The following is a 14,174-nucleotide window of genomic DNA, read 5'->3' on the forward strand; positions in this document are numbered from 1 at the left end:
CAAGGTGATGCTAATTCATGCCTCTGTCTTCAGGAGAGGCGGGGCCTCCAGCCTGGCCAGTGATAATAAAAGCTCAGGGCATCTCCAATGGCAGCTGAGCCATCTGTACGGGTGCTCTCACTGTGATTTCCACTGTACTTCCTTCCCCACTGGGAAGGGGCCAGGGGCAGGCTGTGGTCCTGCAGGGAGGTGCGTTGGCTGCCATCTGAAGTCTAGTGAATGACATTGCCATTCTGTGCTTTCTTTCTCAGCCGGTGGACACTCAGCAAGCCATGGTGCGAAGGGAGTCTGTGGTCAACCTGGAGAATTTTAAGAAGCAATATGTCCGTAGGAGGTGGAAGGTGGGTCAGGATCTGGGGAAGGTGAGGGTGGGGATGGGGATGGGTGCAGGTGGGGCTCCTGGGCCTTCTACCTATGGATCCTTTGTTCCTCCCCCTCAGCTCTCCTTCAGCATTGTCTCCTTGTGCAATCATCTGACACGCTCCCTGATGAAGAAGGTGCACCTGAGGCCAGCTGCGGACCTGGTGAGTAAGTGCAGATGTGATGGTCCTGGGGCTTGAACTTAGAGCCTAGCTGTTGTCCCTCAGCTTTTGTGCTGAAGGTTAGCACTCTGCTACTTGAGCCACAGCTCCACTTCCAGCTTTTTTTTTTTTTTTTCTGGTTAATTGGGGATAAGAGTCTCATGGACTTTCCTGCCTGGGCTGGCTTTGAACTGTGATCCTCAGATCTCAGCCTCCTGAGGAGCTAGGATTACAGGTGTGAGCCACCAGCACCCAACCAAAAGCCCTTTTGTTGGTTACAACTCGGGCAGCAACTTAGGAATTGGGTGTTCCGCTGCTTTCCAAAGTGTGTGTGTGTGTGTGTGTGTGTGTGTGTGTGTGTGTGTGTGTGTGTGTGTGTGTGTGTGTGTGTGTGTGTGTGTTTGAGGGTCCTCTTAGTGGTGTTGGGGTGGGAAGGTACTGCCATGGAATAACAGGAGCTTTTGGAAGATCTGGAATCTTCTGAAGACTTGCAGCCCTGCAGGGTCTGTGGGGGCTTGGAGGAATGAATGCCATAGACCATCCTAATTTTTTTTTTCTAGTGCTGGGACTTGGAACTCAGAGCCTTAGCTCTTACTCAGTGGCTTTCTTGCCCACCGCTTTCTCTCTACCATTTGAGCATTGATTCCAGTCCAGCTTTTTACTGGTGAATTGGAGCTAGCATCTCCACAACTTTTCTACCTGGACTGGCTTCAAACCTTGACCATCCAGATCTCAGCTTCTTTTTTTTTTTTTTTTTTTTTTGCTGGTCATGGGGCCTGAACTCTGGGCCTGGGCGCTGTCCCTCAGCTCTTCAGCTCAAGGCTAGCGCTCTACCAGTGGAGCCACAGCACCATTTCCGGCCTTTTCTGTTTATGTGGTGCTGAGGAATCGAACCCAGGGCCTCATGCTTGCAAGGCATGCACTCTACTGCTGAGCTACCTTCCCAGCCCCCAGATCTCAGCTTCTTAAGTAGCTAGATTATAGGTGTGATCCACCAGCACCTTGCCCAAAATTTACCCCTGATTACCCACAATTTGCTTTTAGGGTGGGAGCTTTAGCTTCTCTTTGCAACATTTCCATTTGTTTTGCTTTAGATCACCATGATTAACAATAATATTTAGAAAACACCTTTATACTGTCATAGTTTCATGTACATTTAAAGTGAGAGTCTGGTAATACCTCTAGAGCCAGACAATCAGAATTTAGATCTGCTATCTATCAGCTTTAAGGAAAGTGCTTAACATCCCTGTGCTAAAATGTCACCATTTGTTAAATGGAGTTAATAATAGTTTCTGCCTCATTAGATGGTCATGGGTTTAAATGATCATCTGTTCTTAAAGCCTGCCTTATACATGCTCAATACATTAGTAATTGTTTAAAATCCTCCTGTAGATGGATGGTGGATGCCTGTAATCCCAGAGGTTGAGAGGTTGAAGCAGGAGGCCAGCCTGATAACAAGACTCTGTGTCAAAAACAATAAATAGGGGCTGGGAAGGTGGCTCAGTGGTAGAGTGCTTGCCTTGCATGCCTGAGGCCCTGGGTTCAATTCCTCAGCACCACATTAGCAAAAAGAAAAAAGCCAGAAATGGCGCTGTGGCTCAAGTGGTAGAGTGCTAGCCTTGAGCTAAAAGAGCTGAGGGACAGCGCCCAGGCCCAGAGTTCAGGCCCCATGACTGGACCCAAAAACAAAACAAAACAAAAAAAAACACAATAAAGGCTGATGCCTTTAATCCACTCAAGAGGTTAACTCAAGAGGATCACAGTTCATTCAAAGTCAGCCCAGGAAGAAAAATCTGAGAGATTCTTTATCTCCAATTAACTAGCAAAAACAAACAAACAAACAAACCCAAAACAACAAAAAACCAGGGTAGAGGTATGGCTCAAGTGAGAGAATGTCAACCTTGAGCAGAAAAAGTCAAGTGGAAGCTTAAGGCCCTGAATTCAAGGCCCAGTTCTGCCACACACACACACACACACACACACACACACACACACACACACACACACACACACACACACACACACACACACACACACACACACACACACACACACGTACACAGCCTTGTGCTCTCCACATGTCCTTGAGTCCTTTTTCTTCAGCCTGAGCTCTTGTGTATTTCCTGTTCCTGCCAGGACCTGTGGGGCTTTGGCTGAGCTGAGTCCCTTTTCTGGCTGCTATTCTCATCTTTTCTAAAGAAGACTAAACTGTTCTCCCTCTGAGAATCCTTTTGCATCACAGACTGACTTTACCCAGCTTACTTTTTATTGTTCTGCTCTGACTCATGCTAAAAGGTTGCTATTCAGCAGAGCTTGAGTTATTTTTATTGGTATGGCCAAGCTTGGTCCAGGATGTATTTGGCTTATGTTGATCTTGACCTTGCATTTCCAGCTGACCCAAGCTCACCTGTTGTGTGCAGGACAGACTGCCAGCAGGCCTGCCTTCCAGGCTGAGACTCTGGTTCCACTGCTTTGATCAGATGCAATCTGGGGAGCAGGAGAACAGAGAGCAATTGAAAAGAAAGTTAATTTCTTTCTTAACTTTGACCTTGTGCCAACATCTAAAGATTAACCTCTGCCAGATGCTGGTGGTAGATCTGAGAATCGTGGTTCAAAACCAGCCTGGGCAGGAAGATCTGTGTAACTCTTATCTCCAATGAACCAACAAAAGGCAAGAAGTAGAGCTGTGGCTCAAGGGTAGAATACTTCCCTTGAGTACAAAAGCTCAAGGACAATGACCAGCCCCTGAGTTCAAGCCCCAGTATATACATGTACACACACACACACACACACACACACACACACATACACACACAAACACACACACACATACACACACACACACACACACACACACACAAACACACATGGATAGACTTCTTTCTACTAGCTCAATACCATTATCTCAGTGGCTCGCCCTAGAAATGGAAAAGGATTAGATCTCAAAGGGACCTAAGTTACACAGATTCCCAAAAGAACTGTCCTTAAAAGAAAAGAAGCAAAAAAGAGATAGAGAAAACCTTTTGTTTAGAGAACATTGAAATTTACTAACAATAGATTATACTTCTACTTTCTTCCTCATTCATGAAAATGGAGCTCATAAATCATTTCCTTGGAAAAGCAGTGTAGCGTCAGCAGGCTGCTGACAATACAATATAAGCAAGTCAAGGTAGAGCTGGTGCTGTGGTAGCTGACAGATCTTGGAGGGAGAAACCTATGGCTATTCAGTGTCTTCTTTATAGGCTGAGCTCAGGAAAGCCAGGATCCCTCAACCTTCCAATCCTGGTGGCCATGACTATGTGGCAGCCACAAACAGTACCAGATGTGACTTTCATTACTATAATTTGGCCTTTCCCCATGCCTTTGAATGCCAGCTTCCTGCCTCCAGCCTCCACACAGTTGGTTTGGCCTCATTTCAAGCTTCCCCTCCTGCCCCTTTCCTGCCTCTGGTCTCTGCATGGAGTAATAGACTTTGCTTCTACATCATCTTCCCAGCTTAGACACCCCTGTCCAGCACAGTCCCATTCCTGGCATCCTATGACACCCTGCCCCTGGGGGCTCTTTTATTCTCCCCCCACCAGAGAAATTGCGAGAGTGACTCGGAGGAGGACATCGCCAGGAGGAAAGCTCTCCACCCGCGGAGGAGGAGCAGTACATCCTAAATGGCTCAGCCCACAGTGGCTGCCAGGGAGGTCCAGGCCCAGTGGAGCTCCTTTCTGTCCAAGCTCATGGACCATGCTCATCATTAGCATCCAGGAGTTCTGCATTCCTGAGCACTTTGTAGGAGGGGGGTGGGGGGAGAGGAAGAAAGAGGGAGAGGAGCCCACGGGATTCAGAAGACTTTGCAGGGAGCCTGGAGACCTGCCAGCATTCCCAAACCTCTCAGTCCTCCATCTAAACTGGCTTTGGTCTATCTGCCAACCCCAGGACCTGGGGGAGGGGCATGGACTTGATGTAAGGGACATCATCTTCATTATGGGGCAAAGGCCACACTTGGGCAGCATAGCTTACAGGATGAGGGAGTTCAGAAGCAGCCTGGTCAACAATCAACATCCAGAAGACAGAAGCTGCCCCCCATGGGAACAGGAGGATCAGCTGAAGAGAATCTTGGAGCGTAAGGGACCAATCCTATGTCCTCCCAGAAAGCCACACGGAATCTAGAAATCCACATCAGACCTGCTAACGAAGTCCAGTGCGATCCCACTGTGTTCTGATTTTGCTCATTTTTATTAAACTTTGTTTATCTAATACTTGGTGGCTTCTTCTTTTTTTTTTTCCCTCTGGTCCTGGGGCTTGAACTCAGGGCCTGGGTACTGTCCTTGAGCTTTTTTGCTTGTGCTCTACCACTTGAGCCACAGCTCCACTTCCGGCTTTTTTTTGTAGTTAATTGGAGAGATCTCCATAGGCATTCCTACTTGCGCTGGCTTTGAACAATGGATCCTCAGATCTCAACCTCTTAAGTAGCTAGGATTATAGACCTAAGCCACCAGCGCCTGTTTTTGTCTTGTTTTGTTTTGTTTTTTTCTCCCCTCATCTTCTTACCCAGGTTCTATAAAGCACTTTTGGCTGAATCCCTTTAACCCAGCTCTCTGGTGCTAGATGGTACCTGCTGCATTTCCCAAAATCCCTTGGGAAGCACAGAGCCAGGCTAAGGGCCTACATGGGGCCTGGAGGATGCACATCCTTGGCAGATGCCTTTGAGAGCCTGAAGCTAGGCATCCATGCCACTCCCAGACATGGCTCCAGTCCTTGTGCTGTCTCTGCTAGGAGCTAGCAGCTGGCATCAAGGTGTGAATGTGGGTGTGGCTAGCTCCGGGGAACCAGGAATGTTTTGTTGGCTCTGAAGAAGGATATGATGGCCAGCTGACACAGGGAGGTGAAGAAAGGCCACCGTGTGCTTTGAAGCCAAATGGAGCTTTGCCAGGAATGAAAACCATCCCTGGTTAAAATACAGTTCTTTGAAAAGGTCTGATGGGTTCCTGCCCCAGAGCATTAGCCAGTGTGCTTGCAAGATGCTATATCAATATTTCATAAGTCCACACATAAATATTTTAGCATGCACAGTGTTTTAATGTCAATCTCACCAGCTTTCCTGACTCCAGGTCTTAGATTGCCTTCACCTTTTCCACTTGCATATTGATTTGTAAAAGCCTTGTGTTTTGAAGCAAATAAAAGCCATTCCATAATCTTCCCTATGAAAGATGTCAAGCCTGGATTCCGTGGGCGATCAAAGTAAGTACATGTGGATAGTTCACATGAGGACTGGCGTGCTGAAAGGAACTGTATCTGGTGTAATCTGGAAGAATTACCTTTCCATGTGGTCCCCACTTTGGGATCATTCTGAGATTGTTCTGTTCACTGTTTCTATACCCCCAAAGAATGTCTTTCTTGGTGGTCTTTTGGGACCACCTCAGTCCAAACAAACTTTAACCAGCTTATGGATTGGAATGGTTAAAGAGCTAGTTGTGAACCATGGTGATATTTCAAAAAGCAGAACCAGACATCAGAATCACACTCATAATCCCAGCTACTTGGGAAGCTGATATGTGAACTCTGATCAATGGTTTGAAGCCAGCCCTGAAACACAAATCTGAGAGACTTACCTTCAGTTAACCAGCAAAAAGCCAGAAGTCAGCTGGGCACCAGTGGCTCATGTCTATAATCCTAGCTACTGAGGAGACTGAGACCTTAGGATCAAGGTTCAAAGCCAGTTCAAGCAGGAAAGTCCATGAGACTGTTATCTCCAATGAATCACCAAAAAGCTAGAAGTGGAGCTGTGGTAGAGCACCAGCTTGGAACAATAACAGCCAAGGGACAGTATCCAGATCCTGAGTTCAAGCCCCAGGACTGACACACACAATAAAGTAGAAATAGTTGGTACCTTCCACTACTGCTTCCTTTCTTACTGATTTATCCTCTCTGCCACTCACTCTCATTTTTTCCTCACCTTCTATCCATTATCTATTTATAATATATAGCTATGAATATATTTTAGTAATTTCTTGGCTTATCAGATGAAATTCATGCTTCTAGTTATTAGATTCAGCCAGTATTCCCTCTACCCCCTGAATTAAAGGAAAAGCAGACCTGAAAGCAAAAGAGGTGGGGTTGATTTTGAAAGGCCTGTTTGCCGTTGGACATTTCTGCATACATTTCATGTCATCCTCTTCAAAACCTCCTAAGGGGAAATATGAGAGCCCCATTTATGTGCATGATAAAGCTGACATTCAGCGGAGTTAAGAAATTTGCCTGCAATCACCCAGCTGGAGAACTTGGAGTCTGGATTCTAGCCCAGTTTTGCCTACCCCACATTTACATTCTTGTCAGCTTTTTCCTGGAAAAATACAGTGATAGATGGAGAAAGAATCCTGGAGAACCACGTACAGTATGATACTTAAAAAAAAAAAAAAGCCTCAAATCGATACCATATGTTTAGAAAGACAAGCGAATGTGATTATGTATTTTAGAAGCAAATGAAGAACTCACTCAAAATGAAAGGGGGAAGGGAGCTTCTATCAGGGCAGCTGAGATACAGAGAGGCACCAGGGTAGGCATTGGGCTATTGCCAGTGTTTTGGCCACGTCTAAGTTCATGGTAGGCTTCTGGAGTTCAACTTTCTTTGGGGAGGGGGGAGGGGTCCAGTCATGGGGCCTGAACTCTGGGCCTGGGCGCGGTCCCTCAGCTTTTCAGCTCAAGGCTAGCGCTCTACCACTTGAGCCACAGCGCCACTTCTGGCTTTTTTCTTTTTGCTTATGTGGTGCTGAGGAATCGAACCCAGGGCCTCGTGCATGCAAGGCAAGTGCTCTACCACTGAGCCACCTTCTCAGCCCTGCTGGAATTCAGCTTTTAACCGACATGTTAGCTGCCCATGCATTTGCATGTACCAAGTATCACATTAAATTAATAAAGGAATGCCAGGTTCCAGATAGATTATTACACTTGTAATCCTTGCTACTCAAGTGCCTGAGATCTGAGGATCATGGTTGGAAGCCAGCCTGGTCAGAAAAGTCTGTGAGACTCATCTCCAACCACTAGAAAACCTGTGGCTCAAAGTGGTAGAGTGCTAGCCTTGAGTGAAAAAGCTCAGGGATATAGCCCAAGCCCCATGACTGGCAAAAACATTTTTTTTTGGTCAGTCGTGGGGCTTGAACTCGGGGCCTGGTCCCTGTCCCTGAGCTCTTTAGCTCACGGCTAGCGTTCTACTACCTGAGCCATAGCACTACTTCCCAAAAATTTTTTTTAATTAAAAATAATTAATAATAAAGGGCCAGGAGTGGTGGCCTATATTGTAGCTACACAGGAGACAAAGATCAAGGACAGTCATAGTTTGAGGACAGTCTTAGTGGAAAAATCATGATTCACCCATTTTAACAAATAAGCCAGGTGTAGTGATACATATCTGTAGCCAAGCTACGTGAGAGGCATAAGCAAGGATCGAAGTCCAGACTAGTATGTGCAAAAAGAGTAAGACTATATCCTAAAAATAAATTTAATTTTAAAAAAAGAGGAGAGGAGGAGAGAGAGAGGTACAGCTCAAATGGTTAAACTCATACATGGCTAGCAGTATGAGTTTAAATGCTAATACCACCCAGAAAACCCCATAATAATCATAATAAAAGGAATAAGTGATATATAAACAGTTAAATCCTGGGAAGTTGGCTCAGTGGGTGAGTGCTTGCCTTGCATGCATGAGGCCCTGGGTTCAATTCCTCAGCACCACATAAGCAGAAAAAGTTGGAAGTGGTGCTGTGGCTCAGGTGGTAGAATGCTAGCCTTGAGCTGAAGTGCTCAGGGACAGCGCCCAGGCCCAGAGTCCAGGCCTCATGACCAGTAAAAAAAAAAGACAAAAAAACAAAACCAGATAAATCTTGATGACCCCAGTTGCTGCTGCAGCCTCCATTGAAGAAGGATCCCACATCACCTGTGTGAAGACCTAGACTTGAGCCTTGAACTTAAGGCCTTATGCTCCCACCGCTGACATCTACCACTTGAACCAGTCCCTCACTTCCAGCTCTTTAGCTGGTTAATGAGAGATAAATTGTTTTGTCTCCTTGGACTGGCTCTGAGCAGTGATTATCAGAGCACAACCTCCAGTGTAATTAGGATTATAAGCATGAGCCACTGACACCCAAGCTTGGACTGGGATTTTTATTCCCACACTGCAGAGAAGAGAGAGAAACTCCTCTGTCCCTCCCCCCCCCCGCCCCCCCGCCGCCTGGCTTCATCAAGTGGGAGTTTGCCTGGGGACCGAGGCCTGAGCCAGCTTCCTAGGCCTGCAGGCTGGGTTGCCAGTGTATGCTCTAGCTGCCCTGGGGAAGTCTCTTCACTGAAAACCATAGGCTAGCCCAAGGGTTGCAATGTTATAGGGCTGAATGGTCCCTCTGTTTCTACATGTGTTTGCCCCATTTTGGAATTCAGCAAGTATGGTTCTTCAGTTCCCTTTTCTAGTTCTAAATAGTCCTTCTTTTTCTCCCTTGTTTCTAGCTTTATTATAGTTCATTGCTTTCTTTTCCATCTCTTGCATGCTTGTAGACAAATGATCTGCTCTAGATGTGTGTTTTGACTCTATGCTTAGTATTTGAGGTTATTCCAGTGTTGATTTTTGCTTGGTGGCAACTATGAAGCTTATAAAAATATCTAGTCGGGCTGGGAAGGTGGCTCAGTGGCAGAGTGCTTGCCTTGCATGCATGAGACCCTGGGTTCGATTCCTCAGCACTACATAAGCAGAAAAAGCTGGAAGTGGCGCTGTGGCTCAAGTGGCAGAGTGCTAGCCTTGAGCTGAAGAGCTGAGGGACAGTGCCCAGGCCCAGAGTTCAGGCCCCACAGCCAAAAAATAAATAAATAAATAAAAATAAAAATATCTAGTGATTATAACAAGGTATTTTGAAGTGACAACAATATGATTACTAAGACAAAATAGAACAGTTATGCCCAATGGTTTTATTTTATCTTTGTTTTTATACTTTATTGTTATTATAATGGAGATGTACAGAGGGATTACAATTACATGAATCAGGTAATGAGTATATTTCCTTTTGTACAGTATTTTTCCCTTCCCTCACTCTCTCCCCTCTCTACCTGCGAATTGTATAGTTCACTATCATCACGGTGTCTAGTAAGTTCTACTGCTGCCCTTCTTGTCACCCTTTAGTTCTGTTCCCTCCCAACCTCCTCCCAAAGATCTACATTCAAATAAACCACACATAAAGAAAAAAATGGAAGTGGAGCTGTGGGTTAAGTGGTAGAGCACTAACCTTGAGCACAAAGAGATCCAGGGACAGTGCCCAGATCCTGAGTTCAAGCTCCAGGACCAAAAGGAAAAAAAAAAAAAAAACTATAAGAAAAGAAAACTGAATCATCAACAAAATAAAAATTAAAAAAAAAGAAAAGCTCTCTTGCACAGAGTCCCTCTTAGAATTCACTACCTGGAACCAAAAGTCCTGTCATTTTTGCCTGCTGGGTCTTGGTCTTTTTCTGCCTATTAGCCAGGTTACTAGAGACAGTTTCTGGCCCTTTTCTCCCTGATAGTACTAGGCTTCTCAATGGGCTTCCTCTGAGAATCAAAGAAGCCCTGGCCTTTGACCTTGGGTCCAGAATCACAGCAAATTATTCAATATGGAAACTCAAAAAAGTGGGAGTTGAGCCTTTTCTCACTGTAGCATCTTTTCCGCTTGTTTCCATTGAAAACATTTTTTTGCTTATTTTTGCTAGGCAGGTGTTCTACTATTTGAGCCACGTCCCCAGCCCTTTTCCCCTTTAGTTATATTTCAGATAGGATCTTTTTTCTTTAACTAGCCCTGAGCTTTGACTATAATCCCCCTACTTACCTGGAACATAGGTGAATGCCACCACATGTAGCTTACTCTTCCTGTCCATCACGGGTAAACTCAGCTCAATCCACATTGGCACAGGGTGATGGCAGCTCACCTACTCAAGACTAAGATCTGAAGACTGAGGTTCAAAGCTAACCTGGGCAGACAAACATGTGACACTCATATCTCCAATTAACCAGGCAAAAGCCAGAAACAAAGCTGGGGCACAAGCATTAGTATCAGCTTTGAGGGAAAAAGCTAAGCAAGAACACAAGGTACTGGATTCATGCTTCAGTACCAGCACACACATGTGCAACTGCATACACCCTGTCCACATCAGTGTTGAAAACCTGCTATAGTTAGCCTTCTGACTGCACATTTTGGACAGGGTGTTTACATGTAATGGGGGGACCCTGAGGGGAAATCAGACGTGAAGATAACCAGGAAGCATGCTCTGAGTCTGCTTGAAGGGTTTGGTGGTCTGTAACCTGGCTCAAAGATGTGTGAACTGACAAGAGAAGAGAAAGGAATTATGGGTAAAGATTCTCATGGCTCGTCCATATGCCTTCCCCGGGCTGGGCTTTGGGAAGGAGCAAATGAATGAAGGAATGAAAATTATTTGTGGGGAGTTAACCACACGGAGATGAGTTAGTGCTTCTACCCTTTTCTCTCCATTGGCCACTGTGACCTGTTCTAGGTCAGAGACCTAGAGGCACTGCCACAGAGCCAGTGGCTATCTGTTGGGCTTGGCAGAAGTATTCAAGGTGAGATCTGAGTCCTCTGGAGGAGTGAGGGTAGGGGAAGTAATGAGTGTGGTATCTGTCCAAGTGTCTTTGTGTTTATCTGTCTGTCTATGTGATGTATCTGGATGTCTGTGTGGTTTCTAGATATGATTAGGGATCTGGTGTGGGAATCTGTGGGTAAAAGTTTGTCTCACGTACCTTACATACTCAGTGACTAGGTATATGTGTGTGTGAAGCTTTTTCTATCTGTGTATTCAGCTAGGTGTCTGTATGCATGTGGCCATAGGTATGTGCTCCCAGTATATTAGGTAGGTATAGGTGTATTTACCTGGTATTGTGTGTGTGTGTGTGTGTGTGTGGCTATGTGTGTATGTGTGTCTTTGGTATATCTAGATATAGGTATGAGTGTGCATCTGGCTGTATCTAGGAGTCTATGTATGTGTTTTTCTTGTATGTGTAGGTGTATGTGGCTGTGTGGTTTGTTTTTTGTTTTTGTTTTTGTTTTTTGGTCGGTCGTGGGGCTTGAACTCAGGGCTTGAGCATTGTCCCTGAGCTCTATTGTTCAAGCTAGTGCTCCAATGCTTTGAGCCACAGCACCACTTCTAGTTTTCTGGTGATTAATTGGATATAAGAGTCTCATGGACTTTACTGCCCAGGCTGGCTTTGAATCTTGATCCTCAGATCTCAGCCTCCCCAGTAGCTAGGATTACAAGCATCCAGCTATGTGTGATTTCTTATATGTGTCAGGGTGCTGGTCCTGGAGCTTGAACTCAGAGCCTGAGCACTATCCTTGAGCTCTTTTTTTGCCCCTCAAGACTAGCACTCTAACACTTGAGCCACAGCTCCTCTTTCAGCTTTTTTGGTGCTTATTGGAGATAAGAGTTTCACAGACTTTCCTGCCCAGGCTGGCTTTGAACCTCGATCCTCAGATCTCAGCCTCCTGAGTAGCTAGGATTACAGGTGTGAGCCATCAGCGCCTAGCTTGTGTATTTTCTGGCATATGTAGGTATAGATGTGAGTGCATCTGGCTGTATCTGGGGTGGCGGGGTGGGGGGGAGGAGTGTGGTGGTGGTGGTCTGGGTTGTGTGGTTGCCTCTGGTATATGTAAATGTAATTGTGAATGTGTATCAGGAGTTTGGGTATATATGTTTGGATCTGTGTGTGTGTGTGTGTGTGTGAGTTTCTGGTGCAGGTAGGTATAGTTGTAAGTGTGCCCCTGGCAGTTTGGGGGGTCTATCTGGGGGGAACCCTGAAGGTCTCAGGGAGAAATACCTGCCTTTGGGCCCAGGCTGGGCAAGACTTGTCATGATACCTCTCAGGCTGCTGGGTGCTGGCCCAGGGGCCGGGGCTGAGGATAGACACACTGCTGAGTCACAGGGCTGTGGCTCTGTGGTGTGTTCACAGGGGACATATCTCATTTCACACACACACACAGAGGAAATTTCAGACAGGCTGGCTGAGTCCGCATTCTTCCAGAAGGTTGCGACCTTAGCTAGCCCTGGGGAAGCAGCGGAAACAGGCCTGCTCATGAGACCTAGAGGTTGGCAAGAAGTCAAACTGAGGCCTGGTGTCCCCTAGCTGGGCCCCCTGGGTCATGGCTTTCTCAGGCCTTTCCAATCATACAATCTGTGGGAGGAAGCCGGCAGCTTTTTCCTGAATGAGACAAAACTATTAGACCTCAACAAAGTAACTCTGTGTGTGTGTGTGTGTGTGTGTGTATGTGTGTGTGTGTGTGTGTGTATGTGTGTGTGTGTGTGTGTGTGTGTATGTGTGTGTACCCATCCTAGGGCTTGAACTCAGGGCTTGGGCTTTGTCCCTTATTAGCTTTTTTAGTATAGCTATCTATACTTCTGGCTTTTTGCTGGTTCATTGAAGATAAGAGTCTTAGGTACTTTCCTGCCTGGACTGGCTTTGAACCTTGATCCTCCAGATTTCAGCCTCCTGGTAGCTAGGATTACAGGCATGAGCCATTAGCAAGTGGCTACAGGTTCTTTTTTAGATTACGTCCCCCTCCTTAAAGATTCATCCATTGCTCCAATTCTGTCTTCTGGGATCATATACGCTGAACAAGATACACAGACTCAAATGGGAAAATACTAATCCTCCAGGAAAATACTAGTCCTCCAGTGACATGAGACACCAAACCAAGCCAGGAGTGGAGGAAGGAGTTCTTCATTTGGTCAGATGAAGGTCCAGGTAAGCATCCATACAAGTGGCCTTGGAGACAGGCTTAAAGGATATGAGGACCTGTGTGTGTGTGGAGGGGCTGTAGAGTCCAGACCAGGAGCAGTCTGGGCAAGACAAAGAAGTGTGAAGATCCAGGGACCTCCTGAAGATTGTGGAGTAGCCTGGTAGGGTGTGGTAGGTAGCATCATAAATGTGGGGGGCTGGGAACAGGGAGGGTGGAGCTGATGGAGGCTGGACCATGGAGACCCTGAATTCAGGGTGAGGCCTCTTGAGCTAGGGGGAGATCAGAAGTTTAAAAGAATTTTTTTTTTCAAATCATAATGCTGGGTGCTAGTAGCTCATACCTGTAATCCAGGAGGCTGAGATGTGAGGATCACAGTTCAAAGCCAGCCTAGGTAGGAAAGTCCATGAAACTCTTATTTCCAATTAAACACCAAAAAGCTAGAAGTGGAGCTGTGGCTCAAGTAGTAAGAGTGTTAGCTTTGAGCAAAAAAGCTCAGGGACAGCACCCAGGCCCTGAGTTCAAGCCCCAGGACCCACACACACACACACACACACACACACACACACACACACACACACACACACACACACACACACACACACACACACACATACACACAATCAAAACCCAGGGAATGAGGTAGGCAAGGGCTTAACTTAGAATGGGGCAAAAAAGCCCAGGTGGATTTGAATTCCAGACCCAGCCCCCTCATCTTTTAGCTTTCTGGGCATGAACAAGGTACTTCTCCAGGGCCTCAGTCTGTATTTTTTCTCAAAGGAATCAGAGCCAAAAGATGGATGTATGTAAGGAATGGTGAGCAATGTCACCATCAATGAGGTCAACTAGAGCCACCAACTTACCCCGGCTTATCCCGACCTGAGAGACTTCATGAATACATGGAACTGTC

General features: G+C 46.1%; 1 protein-coding gene across 2 annotated transcripts in view; it reads left to right on the top strand.

Annotated features, from left to right (window-relative positions):
• LOC138808925 (death-associated protein kinase 2) overlaps positions 1-4,304 on the top strand; it is a 113,979-nt gene extending 109,675 nt beyond the window's left edge. Inside the window, exons 10-12 of one of the 2 annotated variants that reach the window (XM_069995203.1) lie at positions 252-341; positions 441-524; positions 4,103-4,304. In XM_069995203.1, the coding sequence (XP_069851304.1) occupies positions 252-341; positions 441-524; positions 4,103-4,183 (255 nt within the window). In that variant the 3' untranslated portion in view covers positions 4,184-4,304. The remainder of the gene's footprint in view (positions 1-251; positions 342-440; positions 525-4,102) is intronic. The other variant, XM_069995204.1, reaches the window with a different exon arrangement.
• The last annotated feature ends 9,870 nt before the right edge of the window (positions 4,305-14,174 follow it).

The sequence above is a fragment of the Dipodomys merriami genome, unplaced genomic scaffold (genome assembly GCF_024711535.1).
Source record: "Dipodomys merriami isolate MVZ:Mamm:240054 unplaced genomic scaffold, mDipMer1.0.p SCAF_48, whole genome shotgun sequence".
Classification (NCBI taxonomy): domain Eukaryota; kingdom Metazoa; phylum Chordata; class Mammalia; order Rodentia; family Heteromyidae; genus Dipodomys; species Dipodomys merriami.